Here is a 26,368-nt window from a genome sequence, read left to right on the forward strand (position 1 = left end):
TCAGGGAAAAGGCATAGGTGCTTACTCATTATTTGGAGATTAGCACTAAGATGATACTACTCTGATGTAGACACACCAATACACTCTCCAAACCACACTCTCCTTTGGAATAAAGTGTTGTTAAGCTACAGTTCTAGACCAATGAACTTTGTACTTGTAGTCAATATCTTTTAAAAAGGAGATCTAGTGAGAAAAGAGACTATTTTTTAACAAAATTTTATTCTAGATCGATAGGAACATTGGAATATAATAAAAACCCTTAAGGCCACCTACTGTCGGTCACTATTACAAACACACAACACTTGCTGCTCTGTGACAGCATGAGAAAGCGCATCTTAGAATCAGTTAAAGCTTGGAACAGTAGTTACTAACTAAGAAGCCTTGATAATTACTTCTTTTTTTTTTTTTTTTCAGCTTCTCTGTGTGCAAATAAGAATCAAGGCTCCTGTATGGGGTTGTTGGTGGTCATAGTGGCGGTGGTGGTAGTACTGCTGTGTGTGTACACATACATGTACCACTTGTGTATGTGTGCCCACAGAAGGCAGAAGAGGGCATCAGATATCCTAGATGTGGACTATAATCCTTCCACTTCTGGACCTGGACCTAAGAACACATAGTAATTAGGATATACTCAACAAGTACTGGACTAATCATGCCTTTTAATCCAAATTTCATCAACAATGAACTAACACTTGAAAACAATCTATTTCTCAGTAGTTGCTTTCATGGTGAAGCAAAACATTTAAATGTCCTCTATAGGTCAAACTTCCCCTCAGGAGGAAAACTGCCTAATTCCTTTAGGTACGCAACAAGCGCCCACCACATGCTAGTCACAGGCGTCACAGCACAAACAAACAGTCCCTCGGCTCTCGGAAAAGCTGGCACAGCAGAAGCATAGGAATGCTAAAGGCCTTGCCCTGGAATAATTCCATAATGGGGAAAAACAACAACAAAAAACAACCCAATGTTTACCTAGAGCGTGTGGGCCCTCAACATAGCTGAAAAACATTTAACTGAAAAATTAAAAATAAATTAAACATTAGGCTAAATTTTGACTTGATTTTCTACAACTAAACAGGAAAAAATGGACCCTATACATGAACTATTAGAGGAGTAGCTTATAAGGGCCCACAATGCCTGATGCAAAATCCCCACGTTGTCAATAGCTCCAAAATCCTGACTAACTTAGTGCCTGACCCCAACATGATCATAAGAAAAGCTATTTATAGTTATTATTTATCACATTTGGTATGGTTATATCTCTTATTTCTGAAACATCAATATCTTAAGATGCGGCTAGAGTGTTAATGTACACAGTAATATACATTCCTAATGGCTGAATGGTTCCAAAACCCAACGCATATATGGCCCTAAAGGTTTTACGTAAGAGATTGTGGACTTATATCAGAATCTTATTTAAATCTCTTTTATGTGCAACATAAATTCATTAGTTTAGCTGGTTAAAAACAACAACTTTCATTGTTTTTGTGCTTGACTCACTAACTATTAAATGATTCCTAACAGTGTGTGGAGGCGCACACACCTTTAATCCCAGGACTCAGAGGCAGAGGCAGGCGGGTCTCTGTAAGTTTGAGGCCAGCCTGGTCTACAGAGTGAGTTCCAGGACATCACAGCTGTTACACATAGAAACTCTGTCTCGAAAACAAAAACAAAAACAAAAAAAGAAAAGAAAAAGGAGATTTTATCCTCAACTTAAAAAACAGTACTCTGGTTTAAGAGCCAAAGGACTCCAGGATTCAATATGAGGATCTGTGCACAGGACCTCGAATTAGACCCAGATCAAAGGCTACTCAACAAGCAATAAAATCCTTAACTCCTAAGGGGAAGATTAAGAATTTGTTCATCTGTGGCACTGGGAAGTGAACCCAGGCTTCACACGTGCTAGGCAAGCACTCTAGAATGAGCTAGATTCCCCAGCCCAAGACTGGCTTATTACTTTGAATAATAACAACAGTATTATCAAAATACATCATGTTCTGCAGAAAAGAAATGTACTTCTTTTACCATGGCATACAATGCTTTTGGAAAAAATTATGCTTGACAGAGAAATACAACATAAGCTTTTCTACTTCTCACACAAATACACATTAGTGACAAAGACTGTAAATTTAAATGTAAGTCAACAGAAAGCTAGGAAGTAAAAACTTTAAAATTCTTTAATTTTTTTTAATGATTTATGTATTTTTACTTTATGTGCATTGATGTTTTGCCTGTATGTGTGTCTGTGTGAGGGTGTCAGATCCCCTGGAGCTGGAGCTACAGACAGTTGTGAGCAGCCATGTGGGGGCTAGAAATCGAACCTAGGTCTTCTGGAAGAGCAGCCAGTGCTCTTAACTGCTGAGCCATCTCTCCAGCCCTTAAAATTCTCAAATAATAAATCATTAAAACACACACACACACACACACACACACACACACACACACTGGGTAATGTTTGTTTAGCTGTGCTATGTTTTTAATCTGTGAGTTCACTTCAATGTGATTTAAAAATATGCATATAAATACAGAAACTATGAAGCATTATTAGTTTTATAATGGTTCTCTAAGAAAATGTCAAAACTAGGGCTAGGAAGATGGCTCAGTGAGTAAGAGTGCTTGCTGTGACAAGCATAAGAACCTAAGTTCACATCCCCAGAATCCACATTAAAAAAGCAGAAAAACCCACAGAACCGTGCAGGAGTGCTTGTGTGCACTCCCAACCCAGCACTGTGGTGGTCAGAGCAGGCAACAGCTGGGGCTTGCTGCTGCCAGGGCAGTCCAGGTTCAGTGACACACCCTGTCTTCAGGCAACGAGGCTGAGCGACAGAGCAACGTACCAGACAGTCCTCCTCTGGCCTCCAAGTGCAAGCCTGTGTCAGACCATACCCCCTCACCCCCAAACTGTCAAACAAAAGATAAAGAAGATAACCCATGCCTAGCCACTTGACAGCCTAGACAGCCATGCCGTGGTCAGACACTCACCTTCTTTGGGCTGAGCTGCAGCTGGGGTCTGCGTTTCCTTCGTATACGTCACGATTTCCCGTGGTGGAAAGTCAACTTGAGTCACTTTGGCCATCCCAAGTTTAATAGGGCCTCGCCTAAATAAACGAGTATATGTGCTTTTAAATCCAACAAATGATAAATTGATGTCAAGCATGCTACTTTTTTAAAAATTTAAAATTGAGCACTCATTTCCATCTAGCACTGAAATTCAGAACCCTGCTTTAGTAGGAACTGTGAGGTGAACATGGATTGACTTTACCTTAGCAAAAGAATTAAGGGGTAGCACAGGAAAAAGAAATTTCTCACTCACTCAGGGTACTTATTTTTCAATTCAAAATTTGAGTAGTATCATTTCTTAGGGCAAGTGTCTGGGCAGTAACAGTCTGAGAGGACAGGAGCTTCAGAATGACTGCTAAACATGGTAGACAGGTTAAAAGAAGTAACAATTATGACTCCAGACTCTCTTAAGGAATCCAGTACCTTCTCCAGCCCTTGTTCAGTTCCACTCACCATTAGCAGACAATGAGGGAAAAGTAGGTTTCTGTTGAACGTCTTCTCTTTTTTTCTTTAAATAAGATTTTATAGCGTGTGTGCATGTGTGAGCCTGTCCGTGAGTTTGTGTGTGTGAGGGTATGTGCTGTGTGTCAGCGTATGTGGCGTGTATGTGTGGGATGTGTGTATGTGTGCACGGGTGAGCGTATATGTGGTGTGTAAGGTGTGTGCGTGTGTGCGTGTGTGTGCGTGTGTGTGTGTGTGTTCAGAGGACAACTCTGTGGAGTCACTCCTCTCCACCCACCTTTACGTAGTTTCCAGGGCTCAAACTGAGGGCTAGGCATGCTGAGTGTCATCTCGACAGCCCCGAAAGCCTTCTCCTATTTCTACACTTGGTAGTTCTTAGAATCACATTAGTATGGATTTTAAAATAAATTATTTATTTTTTTTCAATCTCTACATGGTTAATATTGTCTGTGGTTCACTGAACAAACTAAAGTTTGTTTAATACTTAAACTAAAGTTTAAAGTTTAATACTAAACTGACAGGTTTCTTGACTATAATGAAACTACAGAAGTTACTTCTGATTCAGTAAATCGAGGGAATAACAGGAGAGTTGAAATACAGACCAAAAGAAAAATACCTCTTACTAGCTATTCAGGAATTTTGACTTGGTTATTAGGTATTTGAACTATAAACTAAAGTATGCTTTCCAGCTGCCAAAGTCATCAATCATAAGCCCTCTTGAGATGGTGACACTGTTGCAACTTCCCTTCTGTCTGCAATAAATGTCTCAGGTTTCAGAAACACTCTTTAATATGTCACTGTTAATACACACAAACATTTTCCATTTTATCTAACAACTATATTAGGTTCTTTATGAAAAAAAAAAAAATGGAATAAAATTAACACTGAAAAAATTGTGAGCCAGACACAGCGGCGCACATCTGTAATCCCAGTACTTGGGGTCATAGGATTCAGTAGTTTGAGGCCAGCCTGGGCTACACAAGACACCATCTCAAAAGAAGAAAAACATTAAAAAACACAACGCAAACCATCTTGCTCTAAGGCACTACATGAGAGCCACTGAACATTTTAATGATTTGCTACTTCAGGAATAGCTTAGCCTTAGGGGGGAAAGTATCAAATAATTAAATGGTAAAATTTAAGGATACTTGAAGCAATCTAGAGTAGTCTAAGAATAAAGTTTGAAATAAGAACTTCATATTCTTGATTTTTAAGCTGCAGACCATTAAATGAATCACTCACTTACCGAGAAAAAAAAGAGAGGGCAGGCTAACAGTACTAGCAACAGATTACTAACCTGGAAGCACAATAAACCTAACAGTGAAAGAGAACACATCTTTTTTAAATTCAAAGATTTTAGAGGAGAAGAGGTAATGCCTCGCTTCTCCAAAAGCTACACTTACTGAAAACAAGGAACCAATGGGGCAGGGGGAAGGGTTGGTGCAGCCAGAGAGAGGTCTTCTGGCTAACGTACAAGACCCTCAGATTTTTCCTATATGTAATATGAGGTTTTTTTATTCATGTTTCAGACGCTCAAGCATATGACTACAGATTACCGAGGGGAAAGAGCTATCTTTGTCATGTACAATGACTATAGCAAATACTTGTGTAGTGGATCCTAGAATGAATGAGTGAGTGATACGCTACGTAAACAGAAATTCAGAGCCATAGTATAGAGACTACGAAATCTTGTTTCTTTCATGACTTCAGACTCAATAATTAATTTTATTTTAGAAAAGTTAATTTTCATATCAAATAACTCAGAAAAGATTCAATTAAAATAGTAAATATATATATATATTTTTTTAAATCTGGAAAGTTTTTAGTACATCTTAGAAAAAGAGAAATAACAAAGAATTTTGCCATTTAAGTGGGCAAACTTACAGTACCTAGAAAATTACCTATGAAGACTATTTCCTTCACTAATTATAAAAGGATAAATGAGGTGTCAGAGTAAAACATAACTCTTGTCTTAACTAGACACAATATTAGAAACTTGAGCAAAGTAAAATTAGGACAGTTTCACAAAGAAGCAAATTAACTATTAAAGAGGGAAGGTAAGAAATCTACGCAATACCCCAAGTCGGAATCTGAGTGAAGCTGAAGAACTGATGGATCTGTATCCCAGTGCAGCGTCCTAAACGGTTGTAGGACAACCACGAAGCATTAGTAAAAAAGGTCAGAAGTTAGTCAAGCAAATGCATTTTATAAACAGCCAACACTAAAGTACTATTTACAATGAAGACCTCCAAGTGCTGGTTAGTAAGACTAAAACGAAACCCACACACTAGGTCTAACTCCAAAGCTCTAGTGCACAAAACAAGCATCTAGGTGGTTAAAGATGCAGGAATATAGCCCAGAATAATTCAGGGTATCTGCAGAATGTGGCAAACCAGTATTGCACAAAATGGAACACAAATAGCTAAAGCATACAAACCAAATATACATTGTTTATGAATGGTAAACAAAATATGCAATGAAAGAGTTAAAAGTTTTAAGATTCCTAATGAAAAAGAAGATTAGTGAAGACAGTTAAGATATTCTAATCTTGCCCAAAGCTTTAAATGGCTGCAGGAAATTGCCATACTGGTAAAGGAAATGAGTCAACGCATAAGCCTTTTGGTAAGAAAACCAAGACTGTCCCACTGGGATACAAAATAGCTAACGTTTCCAAAATGTGACCTTGCTGTAATTCATGGGTTAAGCACTGCCTTGGGCTTACATATCACTGCTTTGAAAAAAGTTAAAGACTTCTGTTTCTAGGAAAAAAAAAAAAAAAAAATCCCTTTCAAAAGAATTTACCTAACTTTTAGAGAATCTCAATCCTAAATAAACAGTAATGTTTTATCATTGTCTAATGGGTAAATATCTTATATACGATCTTTTCCACCTAAGCTAAATCTAGTCGTCATCAGAACAGGCATTCTTGGAAGTCAGCAATACTGTTCATAGTTCCACACAAAAGGCTAAGTGCAGTTCTACATTCACTAATAGCATTTTGTGGAACATTTTTGCTTCTCAAGTTATAGAATGCACAACTAGTTTTAGTTCTATAATTTTGAACACAATAAATGATTTCTCAGCTTCCCTGATTAGACAAAATAAGAGAACTCTCCCGCTTATGAGGAAAGATGTTGGGATTTAACCAGCGTTGAATGTATACAATGAAGAAGAGACAGTGAAGACCTACTTTGTTTTGAGCAATGAACAGCAACAAACTTAGGCTTTGTTAAACCAAAGCAGTTTGATGAGATGGTCTCCAAGGAATGTTCTGTCAACAGCCTCTACATTATACAAGGGCTCTAGCTGACCAATAACATAAACCTCCTTGTTGAGGATGTCAGTTTAGTCTAAAATTGAGCAAAATTTCATTTAAGAGCATGGCCAGTACTAAAAAATACATCATTCAAAGTATGTGGTTCTATATATTAAAAGGTTCTTTAGACATATAAAGTACAATCCTAATTCTTAGAAATAAACTAATCAAAAATAGAAAAAAAAGGAATGAATAAGCATGGATTACCTAAATGAATAACTATCACTTAAATTTTAGAAGGGATTAAGAAAGTAAACAGAAACAATGAAATGCAACATCCAACAGGCAAAATTGAATAGCTCATCTTTTTACACTTATTTATAAATTATCAGTAGTCCAAACAGAAATGTTTATTATTTAAAGAGTTATCTGACATCATCCTGTCTTACAATGTCTTTTTCCTGTTCTTTGTGTGGCCTAATCTTAGTGCCCAGGTCCATCCTGCACATCTTCATTTCCTGTGACATTTGCTCTCAGGCTTCCATTTTCACTTCTGCTCAGTATGAGCTCATTTCATTTCATTTTCAGATCTGAGTAGTCTATTTAAATGCCATGTATTTAGAAATGCATTATTTTACTACTGTTTCAAGCATCGACAAATTTTCTTCCCATTATGGAAGTTGGAGATGACTAATCAAAATTCAGGTTTCTATTTGTTTGTGTAAAATGACAAACTTAGTCCTCTTGAAAGTTATTTCCAGGTGACTCAGTGTTTTCACAGTACACTCTGAATTAAAACTTAAAAGTTCTTTCTTTCCTGTTACACTTAGATAAAAACTGTTTACTTTCTCTAATAAGAATAAATACTTTTTAAATTATCAAGTTACTTGTTTTCTTATTTTGCAGTAAGTCATAAAATACACTTTACAGTAAGCATAAGATGCTATCTCCTTTGAACATTTTGAAAAAGCATCTTTAAGCTAATGATACAATCACTAGAATGGCATTCTGTGAAAGCAGAGAGTGTATTTTATGTGATAATCCACAGTATTTAGGACAAAGCTGGCAATTTGATGCATATCTGGCTGTTGTACACACAGTTTTCTACCCAGTACTTACTTCCTATACCATTTTACAATACTCCAAAGCATTTCAAGTAGTTTCTATGTTACTCATGGAGAACAACACTTTTAAACTCATATTAACTTTAAAAATTAAGTAAATGTTACATAGTACTTTTAAAAACAAACTCGCTGACAATGCTTTAAAATAATCTCTCTATTCCTATTTGAAATGAGGAACAATGAGCTCATAAAGTATAGATCATTTAAATAAAGATAATACGCAATACTAAAAAAATTTAGTAAATATAGTAACTTATGTTGAGAAATACTTTCACTGTTTTAATGTTGGTTATAGAAGAGAAAAAAATCCTTTCACTTGAAAATCTCTAAATATTAAATATTTAAAGGGATGTTGACATATGCATAAAAGAATGTAGAAGTGTCAGGCATGGTGGCACACACCTTCTAGCCTAGCAACTGGGGAAACAGAGTTTGAGGCCAGCCTGGTCTACAGAGCAAGTTGCAAGCCACCCAGAGATAACCGGTGAGACCCTGTCTTTAAAAAAAAACACACACACAAAAAGCATGGAAGCATAAACTAAGTAACTCTAGTCCTAAAATTTAATTTAGATTAAATTGTCTTTATAATATATATTTTATGAAGTAATAGTACTTTTCAAAAGAAAGCTTTATTTTATTTTTTCTTAAATAGGACTTACCAATTATCTGCAACAATAGTAGTGAAAGATCTTTTGGAAAGCACATCTCAGATTCAAGCTTCCTGTACCTTTATTTTTAGATTTTATTTTTATGTATACGAGTGCTAGCTTGCATGGATATCTATGCAGCACATATGTGCCTGATACCAGCAAGGTCAGAAAAAGGCATCAGATTCTCTGGAACTGAAGTTAGAGGGTTGGGAGAATCGACTCTAGATCCTGTGCAAGAACAATATGTGCTCCTAACTGTTGAGCCATCTCTCCAGCCTATTTTCGTACCTTTTAATTGTTAACAATAACTTAATATTTTGGAACTGAATATAGTGCTGATTTTTTGGACCACCTAACCCATTTTATTTGCAGGGTTTGTTTGTTTGTTTTCTCTATCAGACTTTATTGTCCATTTTTATCTTTAATCAAAAGGGCACATCCACACACATGCAGAGAGGAAAAATAAAACTGAGAAGTTTTAATAACTTTTCTTTTTCTTGTGGTGCTGGGGACCGACAGCTAGGGCTTTGCACATGGTAGCTAAGTCCTTGTCACTGAGCTATACCCAGCCTTGAAGATGATGCTAAGACATTTTCCTGAGCTCAGTTTTATTTTAATTATGTCCATGTGTGTGCCCCGTGCTTGTCTGTAAGAAGTGCGCAGTGTCTGTGCAGTGCCTGCAGAGGTCGGGAGTCAGATGCCCTGGAACTATGGCACAAAAGCCTGTGGGCTGGCAGGCATGGGTGCTGGGAACTGCACCAAGTCCTCTGCAAGAGGCCATCTTTCCAAGTCTGATATTTTGTGCTATGATTACTTTTTTTTTAATCTTATTTAGCAGAATCAGCTACTTAACAGAACTAGGCTGCTTAATTGAGTTGTTTCAATGTCCAACTACCAAGTGGGGAATTAAGCACAACAAAGATGTTTTACATTATTCAGTCAGAACATTCACATAGTAACCAGTACATTTGTTTAAGCAGAACAAATTTAAATTCACAAACACCTCCTGTTTAATATAAATTATCATAGAACCACTTAACTATTTACTACTTACATGTGACAGCTAAAACACTGTTGTAAAAAATTTATCCCAATTTCCAACAGAGAATTTCTAGGCTGGGAGTATTAAGTCAACATAAACACTTAGGCTCCCTCTAAAGCACTGACAGCATTTGGCACTGAATGCATTCTATTCTATCATTAAAATATTAAGGAAGAATTACATACCTGGATCCTACGGCGCCATCCCCGGAATCTTGGCTTCCAGCTTCACTTGGCGTGCTCACCGACTTGGAGGATGGGGACATGGGAGGAGGGACTAAATAGGGAAATAGACAGGTATCCGCTGTTACTACCTGCAGAGCTTGCCCAGCTTACGGTGTTTCAAAATAATTTAACATGAAGTAATAAACAAAAAGGGAAAAATGATGACAAACCAGGAACAGAAACACAGGGGTGAAAATGAACAGTAGGAAGAGAGGAGAAAAGACAAGGTTAACAACCATGCTGACGACTTGTGCAACTTCTCTGGCAAGATGCGTTCAGGCAGAGCTAAGACTACAGGAAAATGTAGCTTCTTGTGCACCACCAAAGCGGCCACAAATTTCAAAGGAGAACATTCCTTCTCCCCTTTCCAATGTTACTCTTATAAGACCATCATTTTTATGTGTTAACTGAGTATAATGCCAAAATTAAAACTTTGAAATATGCTTCAATCTGGTCTTCAAGATTTGTTTGAAAATGTTAAACCATTGCCTAATATTTTTTTCTTTCAAATACTTTTAGGTCTCAAGAAGTAGCTCAGGGCCTGCCCAGCATGTGCAAGGTCCTGGATTTGATCCCTGGTGCCTCAGAAAATTAGTATTTAGGATGAATACATTTCTCCCCACTGAAAAGAAGCAGTTTAGAGAAATGATACAGCTAAAGGAATGGCTCCTTTAAAATGTTCATTAGTTTCCAGCAGTTTGGGTGGAAAATGCAAACAGGCCATGAAACAGCATGCCTTCTGGACGTGGGGCGAAACATAAAGAGACACATGCAAACTACACACATCAAGATGTATGGGAACTTCCTTACCCCAGAACTCAGAAAAAACTAAATGTAAGACAAAGATACAGACACCCAAAATAGTCTTAATCCCTTCTTAGAGAAAAGCATACATTCTTCACAGTATATAGAACATCAGCAACTTTTTTCTCCAGTGTCTCAACACTTGTAACAGCAGTTAAGCGTGCACATTTCATGCTAGGACATTTGGAAAACTTTTTGATTACCGTAGCAGGAATCATAAGAGGCTCATCACTGCCATCTTCTGGTTAAATTTTTACCACAAATGTCCCCAATCCCAAGTATCTTTTTAAATAATCTTTGAGTGTACAACATTATTGACTAACACATTTCCTGTTGCGCTGACTTTACTTAATAGTCTAAACAGAAGGCAAATTCCTAGTTATATAATCAGTAACATACGAAGGAAAAAGCCATAGCTAGAATGTTTGTTTTCTGAGCTACCAGAGGTTAATTCTTGCTTGTATTTCAAACAGTATTAAAAACAAAACCAATGTTTCTAATATTATGATTAAATGTAACAGAAACAATTATGCAACCACAGGAAACTTCATAGAGTTCACTTATGACTGACACTGTTAGGTGCTGCATGCATAATTCAATATGGCTAAAAATTAATGTATCTAAGGTAAAATAGCAATGTCATAATCCTTTAGCTTCTCTTAGCTCCACTTCCTTATCTTTTTGCTCCTCTCACTGTAAGGCTTCTGCTAGTCCAAACTCCAGCTGCACACAGGAATGGCACTGTGTAACAGCTTGCTTGTCTACTGTGCTGTAAACACAAATACACGTTTATTAAATCGAAGTATATAGTCTATGTTCTTTAAATTGTATATATATAAAACTCATAACTGAGAAACTAATTTCCTTACAGATAGATATTAGAGAGACTGTGGAAAATACTAAAGTAATTATTAAACCGGTTATCTGTTGGAAAGCATCAGAAATATTTTCCACTTTTCCTCTTCCAGATGATTTCAAGTATCGGTGATTCTATTCAATAAGTTCAAAAGTAACTCACTTTGTTAAGACTGCATTACAAATGTCAGCAAAGTTCTTTAGAAATAGGTTAAATAGTAATTACATGTACATAAATAGATATATTAACCTAGTTCTGAAATAGATGTTTAGAAAAAAATAATAAATCAAGAATGACAAGCCTACTCAAATTCTCATGGTGACCAGCCAGGAGAAATATCACTATGACTTTAAATGTGCAATTAAATTAAAAAAAAAAAAAAAAATCTCGATCCCAAATATCCCCAAACTATATTCTGTGCTCATTAGCAGTCTAAAGCCAAGTGATAGAAAACACATTTTTTAAAAAGTCTTACAGGGTGCAGTGGCACACACCTGTGATCCCAGCACTACAGGAGGCACAGGCAGGTGGATCTCTGTGAGCTTGAAGCCAGCCTGGTCTACAAAGTGAGTCCAGGACAGCCAGGGTTACACAGAAAAACCCTGTCTTTAAACAAACAAAACAAACAAAAACAAACAAAAAGTCTTAGCTATTATCTAGCTAACTTCATCTTGTAATAGTAAATAATGGACTCAAAGAGACAACCTGGAGAGTTCAAATCACCATTATTATCAAAGGCTGGTGCTAACAGAAAACAAGGGAATGATAACATTAATTGACTACCAAATAGTAACTCAATTAGCTTCAGAAAAAAAGGAATATAGTAATTATGCAATGAGGCAATACTCCTACTCTCCGCCTTCAACAAACTTCTGCAGTTAAAGAAAGCATGCATTCAAGAAGGAGAAAGACCTTGAACTCATGAGCTACCAAGTTTTAGAAGAGACTCACTTCAGGAATTCCTTTTAAAGGACAGCTTGTAAACATAACTGGCTTTGAAAGTAACATAAGCATTAATATGTAGCTTTTGTCAAGTACTTAAAATATGATCTGCTTAACAAGAGAGTGATTTGATCAGACTGCCTTTATTTCAAGTTGTTTATAAAATAGTCTCAAACAGACTTTACACTGATGTAACACATGAATACACTTAACGGATTTAGGCCTCTCAGAAGTTCGTGGCAAAGACAGCACTTGTTCCTTTTTTTGAGAACCAAGGGAGAAATATGAACTGAAAACAAAACAACTACACCACAGCCCTCACTGATCACATAAAGAATACTGAAAAGAGCAGCTGTTTCATTCTCTAGGATAAAACGCTTTGTCAAGAAGGCTTTACCCACCAGCTAAGAACTTGGCTTTCCAAGTATATAAAATTAACATTACAGCCTTTGGCCAATGAAGAAATAACTAGAGTATTTTTAACTATAAAGATCCTGAAAATGCACTTAGATTTAAAATTAAGATTAAATCTGATCAGCTACTCACAGAAGCCACACAGGTGAAGGTGTGTGGTAGAATAAAGTCTCTGGGAAAGAGATTTTGCCACGAAGAGGGCACAGAAAAGGTAGACAGCCATGGAAAGTGAACGCAGAGGTTGAGAATGTTGGCATCATAAGACAGTGAGTGGACAGAGGCAGCTTCTGGGACAATCAAAGTCGTGCGGTCCCTGAGCTGGCACATCAACATACAGTACTCACACAACACGCACCTTGTGAACACAGGTGCTCCCAGCCTGGGCTCAGCACCTGCGCTGTCTGCGCTTTAAATAGTAACCCTTTAAATACTAATTTCTCCACTTACAACGCCTCTCTTCTGATAATGAATATTACTGTTAAGAATATTCTCTGCAATATAATTAGAACATTAAATTTTTAAATGAAGATAAAACAATTTTGCAGTATTAAAAGATCATAAAGAAACAACATTCCTTCTCATGAAATGTTTTTTTGCAATTAAGCTACACTTGAAAAAATGACCTGGCAACATGGACAGTTCCCTCTAAAAATCTGACTTAAAATATCCAAAACTTACAAGAAAATCCAGACGGGAAAAACAGTAAAACAATACTTAACTAGCAATGCTGTGTTTAAACTTAGCTATTAGTTATGGTCACTTAAAAGTTAAAATATTTATTTAAAAAAATATCCAGATTTCAATTCTGCTATGTATTTGCATACAATGTCTCAAAGAAGGGTGTCTTTTGCTTGGCCTTTCCAAATAGAAAGACATGATCTAATAAAAACTGAACAAACATTTAAAGTCTTGGTGCCTTGTGCTGGCACCAAGGATAAAAATGTGAGATTCTGTTCTCAAGAATATTAGGCAGGGGCTGGAGAGATGGCTCAAAGGTTAAGAGCACTGGCTGTTCTTCCAAAGGTCCTGAGTTCAATTCCCAGCAACCATATGGTGGCTCACAACCATCTATAATGAGATCTTGTGCCCTCTTCTAGCAAAAAGGCAGAACACTGTATAAATAATAATAAATCTTTTCTTCCCTTATTTAAAAAAAAAAAAAAAGAATATCAGACAAAGGGGGCTGGAGCAATGGCTCAGAGGTGAACAGCACTGGATGCTCTTTCAGAGGTTCTGAGTTCAATTCCCACAACCACAGGGTAGCTCGTAACCTTCTATAGTGAACCCAACGCCCTCTTTGGGTATTCAGACATGTATGCACACAAACCACAACTATAGATAAACAACACATAAATCTCAAACAAGAATATCAACAAAAAACAATCAACTGGCAAACTAAGCAACAATCTTCCAGCAAATATGTTGAGCTGTTTTATTTAGTGACATTAAAAAAAAGAAGAAGAATTAGTCAAAGATGGTGGTGTGCACATTTAATCCCAGCACTTGGGAGGCAGAGGCAGGCAAATCTCTGTGTGTTCAGGTCCAGGCAATACTATATATATAATCAGACCCCATATCAAAAGAAAAAAAAATCCATTTAGTTGAATTAAAAAAAAAAAAAGAAAAAAAAGAAGAAAAAGTCATATTAAAGAGTTTTAAAGAATAATTTAAAATTTTTAAACTTGAAATATATTTAATAATTATTCAGGCTGGAGAGATGGCTCAGAGGTTAAGAGCACTGTCTGCTCTTCCAGAGGTTCTGAGTTCAATTTCCAGCAATCACATGGTGGCTCACAACCATCTACACTGGAATCTGATGCCTTCTTCTGTCATGCAAGTGATCTACAGACAGAGCACACTCATATGCAAAATAAATAAATAAATAAATAAATAAATAAATAAATAAATCTACCTAAAAATAGTAATTATTATTCAAGAAATTCTTAGAGTAACAAGAAAAAAAGTATCCATATAAGTCATGATATAAACTGAAAAGTTATTTATTTTAATGTTCATGAGTATTTTCCCTATATCTCATATTTGCCTGGTGCCCTCAGAGGTCAGAAGAGATAGTCAGATCCTCTGGAACTGGAGTTACAAATAGTTGTGAGCCACCATGTGGGTGCTGGGAACTGAGCATGAGTCCTCTGCAAAAGTAATAAGTGTTCTTAACTGCTGAGTCATCGCTCCAGCCCCAGGATTTTTGTTTTGTTTATTGTTTTTTGCTTTAATTGTGGATTACTGAAAATAACAAGTTTATCTGTATTTTGTACTCTTCATGATAAATTATAAGTAAGCACTAGACATTAATACTGAGTTTAAAAGTGTATGTTTTAAGGATTATGAAATGCATTTTCCCTAATTGTTTGTTCTTACCTTGGTTATCTGGACTCACTTTGTAGATTAGGCTGGCCTCAAAAGAACTCAAAAAGATCTGCCTGCCTCTGCCTCCCTTAGTGCTGAGATTACCAGCATGTGTCACATGCCCGGCTACCTAATTTAGGCTTTACATTTATTCATGTGTATGTTTATGTGTCAGTATTTGCACATGAATGCAGGTACCTGAGAGGCCAGAGAGGGCATCAAATGCCCTTGAGCTGGGATTACAGGGAGTTGCAATCTACCTATATGGGTGCTAGAAACTAAGTCTTCTGCTGGAGTTAGATGCTGAGTCATCTCTCCTGTCCTCCCACCCCAGCTCCACCTTTGCCTAATTTTTTAAAGGCAACAAGATCACCAAAATGTTTTTGGCCCTTTACTGGTTTCATTATGTTATGTTAGCTAAAAGAAGGAAAATCGTTTAGATATAAGAAAAGAAAAGCATGTAGTGATCTGACTAGGAAATGGAGACGCTAAATTCTTCAACACAGTCCAGGCCACAGCAGCTATTTAAAGATATTAATTCTATGTTAATCAGCTTACACTCTTTTGGTAAACACAATCTCATGGGCTCTTTATGCTCCAACAGAATGTGCTGGCTAGTTTTATGTCAACTTGACAGCAGCTAAAATTATCTGAGAGGAGGAAGCCTCAACTGAGAAAATCTGTCCATAAGATCAGAGGCAGGCAGGCTTGTAGGGCATTTTCTTAATTAGTGATTGATGGAGAAAGGCCCATCCCATAACGGTGGTGCCACCTGTGGGCTGGTGGGCCTGGGTTCTATAAGAAAAAACAGGGTGAGCAAGCCTGGTAGTCAGCACCCTCCATGCCTCTGCACAGCTCTTGTCTCCAGGTTCCTGCCGTGTTTGAGTCCCTGTCCTGACTTCCTTCAATTGAACAGTGACGTGGGAGCACAAAGCTTTAATAAACCCTTTCTTCCCCATGTTGCTCTGGTCATGCTGTTTCATCACAGCAATGTTAACTCTAACTAGGCCACGGAAGATTCCAGTTTGGTTCCCAGAGCCAACATGGTGGCTGACACCCTTTTCTGAGCTCTACAGACAACAGGCATGCACAGGGTGCATATACATACATGCACGTAAAACACTCGTACATGTAAAGAAAATAAATATCTTTCAGTAACCACTCACATTCATGAAATTCATTTTCATTGGAAAGAAAAAAAAAGCATAGCTCTTTACACTGTCTTTCCATAGTTTAATTTAGCAAAAACATTATACTAACCGTTTGCAGACTAGCACTATTCTTTTTCCTTTCATTCTCCCCTATTCTCTCATGTCTACACTGAGAACGAAACAATGGCATGAAGAACAACTAGCAAGACAGGGTGGCCTGTGCAGATGAGTGTTGTGCAAGCTGGAGGCCTGAGCACCATCCCCAGAGCCCATGGAAAGGTGGAAGGGAAGAACTGACTTCACAAAGTTTCCATCTGGGATGTATGCCTGGCCCCTCCCCAAGAGTGTTAAGGTTTAAGGAATCTAATAAAAGGAAAGACAGCAAGGGAATGATCTCTGTCCTGCTAAGGCTCAGTCTACACACGCATGTGCCACATGGACACAAAATGCTGACATTTTAAGATGTGCTTTAACTCTTTCAGTGTTCCTGTCTTGGCTCACATTTCTTCTATGGACACTGAAAGTGCATATTCCATCTATGCACACTGAAAGTCTACAGACACTGCATGGCCAGGTCTACATAGCAAGCACCAGGCATGGCTACACAGCAAGAAGGTAACTAGTAGATGTGACTACAGAAAAGACTACATGAGGGCTCTCTTCAGTAAAGATTAAGAGTAGATTCAACACGTAAGCGTTTGTTGTTTTTTTAAAGACCATCCCAGATGAAAGTCTTAAAATATGCAAAGTCTACAAATCAAAAGATAAAATAATAATAAATAATAAACAATAATAATAATAAATAATAATAAACGATAAAATAACACACATGTGTAAATCCCAGAGGAGAAAAACTGAATGACTGACAGCTACAGAAGAGGCAGCTACTTCGCCATAATCGGGAAAGTATGTATTAAGAAAGGCATTTGGGGCCTCCCACATGTGATGGTTAGCTTTAATTGTCATCTTGGCCGAACCAAGAGTCGCCTGGGAAGAGTCTTAATGGGTACTGTCTACACTGGATTGGTCTGTGGGCATGTTTTGGGGTCGTCTTTATGAAGTTAGCTGACGTGCATGACACCACTTGCTAGGCAGGGGCCTCAGAACTGTATAAAAGCAGAAAAACTGAGTGGGGCACAAGCAAGCAAATGAGCGGCAGGTGTGTGTTCACGCTGCTCTGCTCTAGACTGTGCATGCAATGTGACTGGCTCTCTTGAGTTCTTGCCACCTTGACTTCCCTTTGACAGCCTGTAGTCTGAAATTGTTATCTACAATAAACTCCTTCCCGAAGCTGCCTTTTGCCATGATAGCTGATCACAGCAACAGAAATGCCCATCAAGTCGGCAAAAGGTAGAAAGTAGGATAATATTCAGTAGTAATTTGGACACCACTCTTGAGACTGAAAAGCTGAACCTAAGTAAAGCCTACACAAAACATCACAGCAAAGTCGATTCCAGGACATAACCCTCCAGAGAAGCGTCTATTCTCCAAAGGGAGGGAATTACTCTTTGCAGTGTTGCTTATTAACGCAGACAAAAGCAACCTAAGTGCATAGTAGCAAGGGTCTGGAGCAATAAAATATAATGGAATACAATTCAATAACCAGCCAGGTACGTAGGCAGCAACATGGATAAACAATTAGACAATACTGTCATCAATGTTAAGAGTGTTCACACATGGACAGGAAAAATACTAGAAATATAAGCACTCAGAAGACAGACCTATATAGTCTAAAATTTTAAAACCCATATATTCTAAAACTTACATATCTAAAAATTCAAGAGTGGTTACATAATGTCTGATAAGGAGAAGATGGAAAGAAAGGGCATCTCTAAAGAGAGATCTTCCGAGAATCAACAGAGGTGGGCTATGAGTTAAAACATATGAGCAAGTAAGTTCACTGAAGTGGAAGTCCAAAGGCAGACTGGGGACAAAGAAGAAAAAAATCATAGAAGAAAACCAAAACCCCACACAAAAAAAAAAAAAACCAACAACGTGAAGACATGGCTAAGAAGACAGTTCTGTTGTTAAAGTATTTGTTACACGCATGTGAAAACCTGAGTTCTAGCCCCAGAACCCGCTGTGGCAGTGTCCCTTGTAAGCCCAGCCAGGGAGATGCAGACTGGTGTGTCCTTGACTTGCTGGGCAGCAGCCTAGTCTACTCTGCGAGCCCTAGGTCAGGGAGGCAGGGAGCACCCACCGAACAGTACCCAAGTCTATCTTCTGGTTTCTACATGCACAGGCAAACACAAACACACAAACACACATCACACACACAAACACACAAAGACATTAACTCAAAAGCTAACCTTGAAGTGCCAGGTCCCTAACGGATAAAATGCCACACTAAAATACATTCTCTGTAGCAGCACCTAACACAGAATTATATAACTTAAATAAGATTAAATGCTTTCTGATGTGTAACTAAATTGTTCTCAGTATCTCTTCTATCTACACATTCTACTGGTCTATCATAACTAGCAAAATGAATAACCTAGGAAAAAGAACAAGACCAGGTAAAATTACTGCCAGAAGAAGCAACCAGTATTCTGTCTCTTTCTGGTACTATAAACTTCTCTTTCTGCTCCTTGGCTTTTGAGTACTAGTGATGTAACTTTGACTTACCTTACCTTGCCCTAGCCTACACAAAGGAATACACAATCAAGATTCAGAAATACCCATCTTTATATTTTATCACAGTATGGTGCATAGTGAATTGCTGATTTAGATAAGTATTTCAATAGGTAGCTTGGTATATGTGAATAGGTATTAATATTGGTTTCCTAGACAAATAAAATAACTGTGTACTGATACATCTGAGAAAAAAAGGAATTTCGAGTAAATGAAAAGAGTAATGCTTTGAGACAAAGAAAATATGCAAAAGATATCAATGCATCAAGCTCAGATATGCATGAGCTCAACAGAATATATGACTGTCTCCCATAAGTAGATATATTCAGATCCTTACCGATAGGGGAATCTGTAGTTAGCCCCATGCTTTGAAGCAACGCTTCGGCTTCTCTTCTTTTTTTTTCAAGATCAGATTCTTCCTGCACAGAAATAGCAGCTTCCTTCTTCTGATCAGTCTAAAATGTTAAGTCAAAAACTCAAGTTTATATATAATATGAAACACTTCTACTTTTAAAAACATTTTTATTTATTTAAAAAGCTTTATTTTTATTTTACTTTATATGCACGGTGTCTTACTTGCACGTATGTATGTGCATGGAGGCCAAGAGAGGAAGTCAGATCCCCAGAACCGGAGCCACCATGCCACGTGGGTGCTGAGTCAGGCCTGGTCCTCTGGAAGAGCAGCCTGCACAATTAACTGTGGAGGTGTCTCTTCAGCCCCATGTAAAATTATTTTTTAAATAAAGTGAAAACTGTAAACTTTTAGGATGAAATTAGTTTTTAATACAAAGTTCCTTTTACAAACCATTCTCACTGAATTCATGTTTATATATGAATAATTTGTAGGCATCTCTACAAATATATTTTCAAAAAAATTCAGGAATGGTAGTTCATGTAAGAGTTCAGTAGCCGGAGTATTTCCTCAGGAGTTCAAGGACAGCCTGGTCTACATGGTAAGTTCCTGGTCAGCCAAGGCTACATGGCAAGAATCTGTCTTAAAATACATAAATAGCTTTTTAAAGATAAATACATCTTTACAAAGCAGTCAACTTCCAATTCTCTATAGTATGAATTGGTGACAATGGACAGGAATCATGGCAGTCTCCAAATCTAGTGGTAAAAAAGCTTTGATATAAGTTATGACAGAAGGGGGAAATGAAAGGAATTTAAGGTATAAGAATTAAGTAGAGATGGAGAGACGGCTCTGAGGTTAAGAGCACTTCCAGAGGTCCCAAGTTCAATTCCCAGCAACCACATGGTGGGGTCATAAACCATCTATAATGAGATCTGGTGCCCTCTTCTGGCCTGCAGGCATACAAGCAGCCAAAACACTGTATACATAATAAATAAATAAATAAATAAATAAATAAATAAATAAATAAATAAATAAATAAATAGATAGATAGATAGATAGATAGATAGATAGATAGATAAATAATAAAAAGAGAATAAACAAATTTGTTGGAAAACCCCCATTTTTAAGGTTCTACATAAAATTTCCAGTGAACTTATACAAAAAACACTTATCAAAAACTCTTCCAGAGAGACTCAAGATAGGGCTCAGTGGCTGAGAGTGCACACTGCTGTTGTTCAGTTCCCACCACCCATTCTGGCAACTCACAACCAGCTTTAATTCCAGGAAACCCAACAGTCTTCTTGACAACTCCGTGGGCACCTGTGCTCATGTGCTCATGTGCTCATGCACGCATGCACACACCCACACAGGCACACACACACACACACACAGGCACACATACACACAGGCATGCACACATGTAATTTTTAAAAATTTTTCTAGAAAAAAATTATTTTTTAGTTATAGAAGTTATCATTATTTTATCCGTTTTGTTTTGTTTTGTTTTGTTTCCTGTTACCTGTGCTGGCCTCAACACTATGGACTTGAGAGAGCTTCCTACCTTAACCTCTCAAGTCTAGCGCTGCAGACAAGTGCCACTAAAGCCAGCTTTCAGGTCTTATTTTAGTAACAAAAACACATAGCTGGAACTGGTTAAAATAAAAAATAATTTTTTTAATAACATGAAACATTTTTGTTAGGAAAAATTTTGCCAACTTTTATTGTAGCCATTTATATATAATTTTAGCAAAATCTTCTAGCTATACCTCCAAATCTCAATATTCTTAGAGCATATAAAATACTATGTAAAGGCCGCACAGCAGTGGCATATGCCTTTAATCCCAGCACTCGGGAGGTAGAGGCGGATCTCTATGAGTTTAAGGCCAGCCTGGTCTAGAAAGTGAGTCCAGGACAGCCAAGTCTATACAGAGAAACCCTGCTGGGAAAATCAAAACAACTACCAAAAAAAAAAAAAAAAAACCTTAAGCTTAAGCTTTCAGTGACAAGCCTGTCAACTAATATTCATATATTGAGTGACTTTTGTTAGTCCAAGTATTTTATGTCATATTAACTTGTTTTCATCAAAATATAACAAAAGAGATGCTGTTACACGCTGACCCGCTCTGTGTACAATGTAGTAGACTTACTGCTTTATTATCTCGTCATGTTTTAAGGGTTTTAGTTAAAATCAAGCATGTAATTACCCCTCAAAGGCCACTGATGGCCACCAGTACAATCAAGTGTGCCCTCGCTGTTGCTTGAACAGGTTAAGGCTGGAAGTACTGTTGGACTGATCCGCCAGTCTGAACCACGCTTTCACCAGTTTTGTGTGAAACCCCCAGTGCAAAGCTTCCACCCTTCTCTGTGTATCATGGAAAGAGGTTCAGGAAGGTGGGGAAAATGCTCAGTTACAGTCCTTCTTAGTATCTTAGTGCAACACATGGCTTTGGAGTCACTGTGACCAACTCCGGTTTTCCTGCCACAGCTTCTTCTCTAGCCACCGACAGAGGTCTCATAGTCTTGCAGCCCTGGCTATCACGCAGGCATTTATACACGTGAACTTGGTACAACAGGCACACTTGGGGCGGGTTATGGTATACTGGCCACTTGAAAAGCATCTGTGATACAAGTACACAAATCTGCCCAAAGAGCTGCACAGGGACCAATGTGTAAATATCAGTGAAGGCCAAGGACAAAATGTCCAGTTCAGAGTCGATGTATATTTATAATATTTGTATATTACGGTATGTGATAAATAGAATCAAAAGGTAAAAATACTTGTTGGTACTATCAAATCACTGCTCAGTAAACATATCTCAAAGACTAACTCGTGACAAATGTAAAGGATATCCTCTACTCAAATAAATTGTTTTATATAGTTCAGTTGGCCAGTAATATTCTGGCAAATTAGCAAAATATCTGGATAATGAATTTATTATGGTAAACTAATGTTTTATATATAAACTTATTACCATAATAAATTCAAAAATTCACCTGCATTGTAATGCTTTATATAGCATGCTATCCTATAAAATACTATCATGAAGATGATCCTTACTTTGTATTAAAAAAGAAATCCCTAGAAGACTACATAAGTAAATTCAATTTCCATAACTCAAATCTCAGAAATGCATCAAATTATATGAAATAGTTTTAGCCCATTAAAAAAAAAAAAATCATACGGTACCAGTTTCATCATTTTTCTATACCTGGCTTTAAAGTAAGATTCACTGATAACGCTACATTGACAATAGCAACTGTTGGATTTGCAACTATTATTAAGTTATTACAGAAAGGCCTAACTACTTGAAACAGAATGTCCTTATTCACACTGAAGGGTTTTGTTTGTTTTAGTGACTCAAACATACTTCCTTTTTTTTCCTTTCCTCTTCTTTTCTCTTCTTTTCTTCTCTGATTTGGGCTAACCGCTGCTTCTTACGTTCCAACTCAGCTTTTAATTCACTTTTGTCCGACATGGTTGTGACCTTAAAAAGCATATCAATATTTGAAATAATCATTACATCGATTATAAAAGAAAAAGGCAACAGGCTTAAAAAAATTAGTACTTCAAGACATGTACCAAGAAGCTAAGATTTCAATGGCACCCAAGAACACACAATATCTACTTTGAAAATAATAAAAACCTATACACATACTGTTGAAACATATGAAAAATTATAAACAATGTATGAAAAATATTACCCAGGAATGGAGCACAATAGTCAGCACACAGTAAATGTTTTCTTGATACGAAGACCAAGTTTAACGATGTCTGACTCTGTAGCCAGGCTGGCCTTGAAGTCATGATGTAGCCTAGGATGTCCTCATGGCAATCCTTCTACCTCAGACTCTGGTGTGCTGGGACTGCAGGGGCGGTCCACACCCAGATCCAACATTTTTTGATGACTTGGTATTTGAGCACTAGATAATAAAAGCCATAACTAGTGTTTAAAACCAAAGACCCTGTTGGCACTAAGGCTGAGTCTTAGCCGAGTGTGGCTCACACTTGTAATTCCAGCTCTCCAGAAACCAGGCAGGAAGGTTCTAAGTTCCAGGCAGCTTGGGCCATACATGGCAAGACAGGCTTTTAAAGAACGTTTATGTCTTCAGCTATGAAACCAAAGCTATTAACAGAGATTTCTACATTTGTTCCTAGAAACACTGGATGGATAAAGGGAAACTCCTAAAAATTCTTGAAGTTCCATAACAATCAATCAAACAATATTTACCTATCCTAACACCTTCTTGTGGCATTTTCATATGATTATCTGTGAATGGACCTGAAACCTTCCATATTAGACTGCCACCTAATTGGGTCTGGAGACTGTTTTTGCCATTCTTGGTACCCTCACAGCATGGCAACCTTAATATTAAACTGATACTGGCTAAATGGATCCCATGCAAAGTAGATGGCATTATACAAACATGAACAGGACTTCATTTTGACTGATACAAAGAAGAGATGAGCTAGGATCTTTCTGAACTGGGAAAGTAACCTACCGGCTGAACTTAAGGTAGGAGCCAGAATTTGTGACCTAAACGACATTACTGGTTTAATCTGTCAGTGTCTCCCTACAATTTCAGGATTAAATATTTTAGATTAAAGAAACTGGACGAATAACCTCTTCAAAATTTTAGAATGAATCTCTTTGGAACACAATTAATAAATGTGGATTAAGGGCAAGTTGGTAGGAAGACAAAATTTGTCTACTGTATATGAAAAGGGGGAATTTTAGGTACAGTATTCCAGAAAGACTGACAGGACAGTGGACAAAAAGTGGTGAGCGGGTGACGGGGAAATCCCTTTAACATACACTTACACATAACTCCCAGCCAAGTCATTTGAACAAACTCGAAAAGCGAGAGCCCCTATTTCTTCACCCACCCTTTCCTGGCCTCTAAAGAACTTCATACTGTACGGGCTGTTGAACAGTTTCCATACACGTTACTTTGTTTGCTAGGCTGGACATACTGTTTTCTGTTTAGGCCAAGTGTCAATAAGCACACCAATTCTACCTCCTACCTAAAGAAATACTTCCGTCAACCCTAACTAGTCTGTCCCGCTAAGCACAGGGGATCAGCTAGCTCCTTCATCCTCAGGCCTGCTTCGTGACTGACAGGTCCATTTTCTTAAAACTCTGGGGAAGAGGAAAGTGTCTAGAATAGTGTTCAGCGACTTCCAACCTCTCTCCCCTCCCCCAGGTGCGATCCAAGGCAGTAAAGTGACCTTAATTAAAAAAAAAAAAAAAAAAAAAAAAAAAAAGCAAAGCTTAAGGAATTACTTTCTCCCTGGGCTTAAGGCCAAAAGGACGCGGGCCGGGCCGGGGTGTATCCGGGGACCGCCAGAGGGGTACGGGGCAAAGCCCCGAGGCCGCGGGCCGTCCGCGGAGGGTCCCGAAGGGTTGCCAAGGGCCGCGGTGGCCTCCCCAGGCCGCCCTGAGTCACCCGTGCCGGCGCTGTCAGCACGATCGGTCGGGCAGCCCTGCGAGCTCCGACGCGGCCATCGCGGGCTGAAGAGTCCTGAACCAACCGCGGCCGACCCACCTGTCAGGTGGAGAAGGCTTTCTCCGGCCGGCAACTTTCCGGGAACGTCCCTCTCCCACTGTAGCCGCCGCAGATCCACCGCGTCCCAGGCACACAAAGACGGATGGGCGGCGGCCGCTACGGCGAGAGCCAAGGGACAAACGGCTGCGCCGAGACGCTGTCGCTCACAGAAGCAGGGTCCTGGCCGTCCTGCGGAAAGGGGCGGCACCTCCGAGACTTACCTTCTAGAGAGGAGAAGCTGACGGGTGAAACAGATACACACCGGCCCCGGGGCCCGAAGTGTTTCCGCAAAAGCTGGACAACCGCGCCTCACATCCCGGGGCGGGGACCACAACACCCCTGAGAACTACAAGTCCCGGCAACCAGGCGCCCTGTGAGGGCGAGCGGAGCTCTGTGGGAGTTGTAGTCCCCAATGGAAGCGAGCCATGCTGGGATTTGTATTCGGTCCTGGCTTTCCTGGCCCCAACATCAAGGCCTAATGGTAATGACAACATTCTAGCGCCTCTCCTGAAGGTGTTTTCTTCAGTTGAACAGTGCTTACAATGTTGTGTGTTTTATCTTAAGGTCTGTGGCCCAACATTGACGAAACCTTAAAGAAACCCTGTTTTCCATAATGAGATTGGATAAAGGACACTTTTTGGGAGTTTTATCAATACGCAATTTGGGGGTGAGGGGGTATTGAGGATTCTTGTAGCATGTAACAAAAGGTCTAAATTAAAATATATTGATTAGCATACAAAATAATTTCTAGTATTTTATAGCTGAATAGTTTTCTCCTAAAAGTGTGTTTTGTAAGAAAGCATTTTATACTATTGGATCTGATTAGATTTTTAATATAAAGAAAATGATTGGAATATGAATTTACCAGAAGTGCATGAGCTGATACCTGTGGCTTGAAAAGTTTGTTTGAATAATTTGAAGCACAATTTGCCAAGTATTAAAGCTAATACTAGAGCATTACCTCTCTTATCTTCTAGAAAACTGACAAGAAGCACATTGCTTAAGGTTTATGCTTAATCTTAGTTTTGAAGCTCTAATATTTCAAAGAGTATTAATTTATGCAAATACTTTGTTTCCTTCTTTCCAAATATTTATTTTTTGTTTAGTCATTTGAAAAAATTCTTATGAGTGGTCACTCATGTGTCAGGAATGGAGCTTCAAACTGTGTAAGAGCTGGAACATAGTTCCCTCTTCTCGAGAGAAACTCTGGGTTCTCAGTCCAATTAACCGTTAGGACAAGATTGAGTAACTAAGCCATAGAAATAGGTAAGAAAGGAAAACACTCATGAAGAAATGATTCCAGAGACAAGTCTTTGATTCTGGAAAGTTGATTAGAAGTTAACCACACAAACAAGATGCAGGAAAAGGAGGAGGAGGGGCTTAGGGAGAGAAGAAGGACGGGGAGGAGGGAGAGGAAGAAGAAGAGAAAAATAGGGTCCAAGAACAAACAATGAGAGAATAAAGCATAGTAGAGAAATCAAGAAATAAC

The 26,368-nt window shown here is 38.2% G+C and overlaps 1 protein-coding gene across 3 annotated transcripts in view; it reads right to left on the bottom strand.

The window, feature by feature from the left end:
* The window catches only part of Dync1i2 (dynein cytoplasmic 1 intermediate chain 2), a 48,765-nt gene extending 23,588 nt beyond the window's left edge, over positions 1–25,177 (bottom strand). Inside the window, exons 1-6 of one of the 3 annotated variants that reach the window (XM_055600057.1) lie at positions 25,101–25,177; positions 22,704–22,820; positions 19,318–19,435; positions 9,780–9,870; positions 5,600–5,659; positions 2,983–3,098 (exon numbers count right to left, since the gene is read on the bottom strand). In XM_055600057.1, coding sequence (XP_055456032.1) covers positions 2,983–3,098; positions 5,600–5,659; positions 9,780–9,870; positions 19,318–19,435; positions 22,704–22,811 — 493 coding nt within the window. In that variant the 5' untranslated portion in view covers positions 22,812–22,820; positions 25,101–25,177. Of the gene's footprint in view, positions 1–2,982; positions 3,099–5,599; positions 5,660–9,779; positions 9,871–19,317; positions 19,436–22,703; positions 22,821–24,879; positions 24,973–25,100 lie in introns of those variants that run through there. The other 2 variants (XM_055600056.1, XM_055600058.1) reach the window with 2 other exon arrangements.
* Positions 25,178–26,368: the final 1,191 nt, after the last annotated feature.

Source organism: Psammomys obesus, unplaced genomic scaffold (genome assembly GCF_907164565.1).
Source record: "Psammomys obesus unplaced genomic scaffold, mPsaObe1.curated_primary_1811, whole genome shotgun sequence".
NCBI classification, from domain to species: domain Eukaryota; kingdom Metazoa; phylum Chordata; class Mammalia; order Rodentia; family Muridae; genus Psammomys; species Psammomys obesus.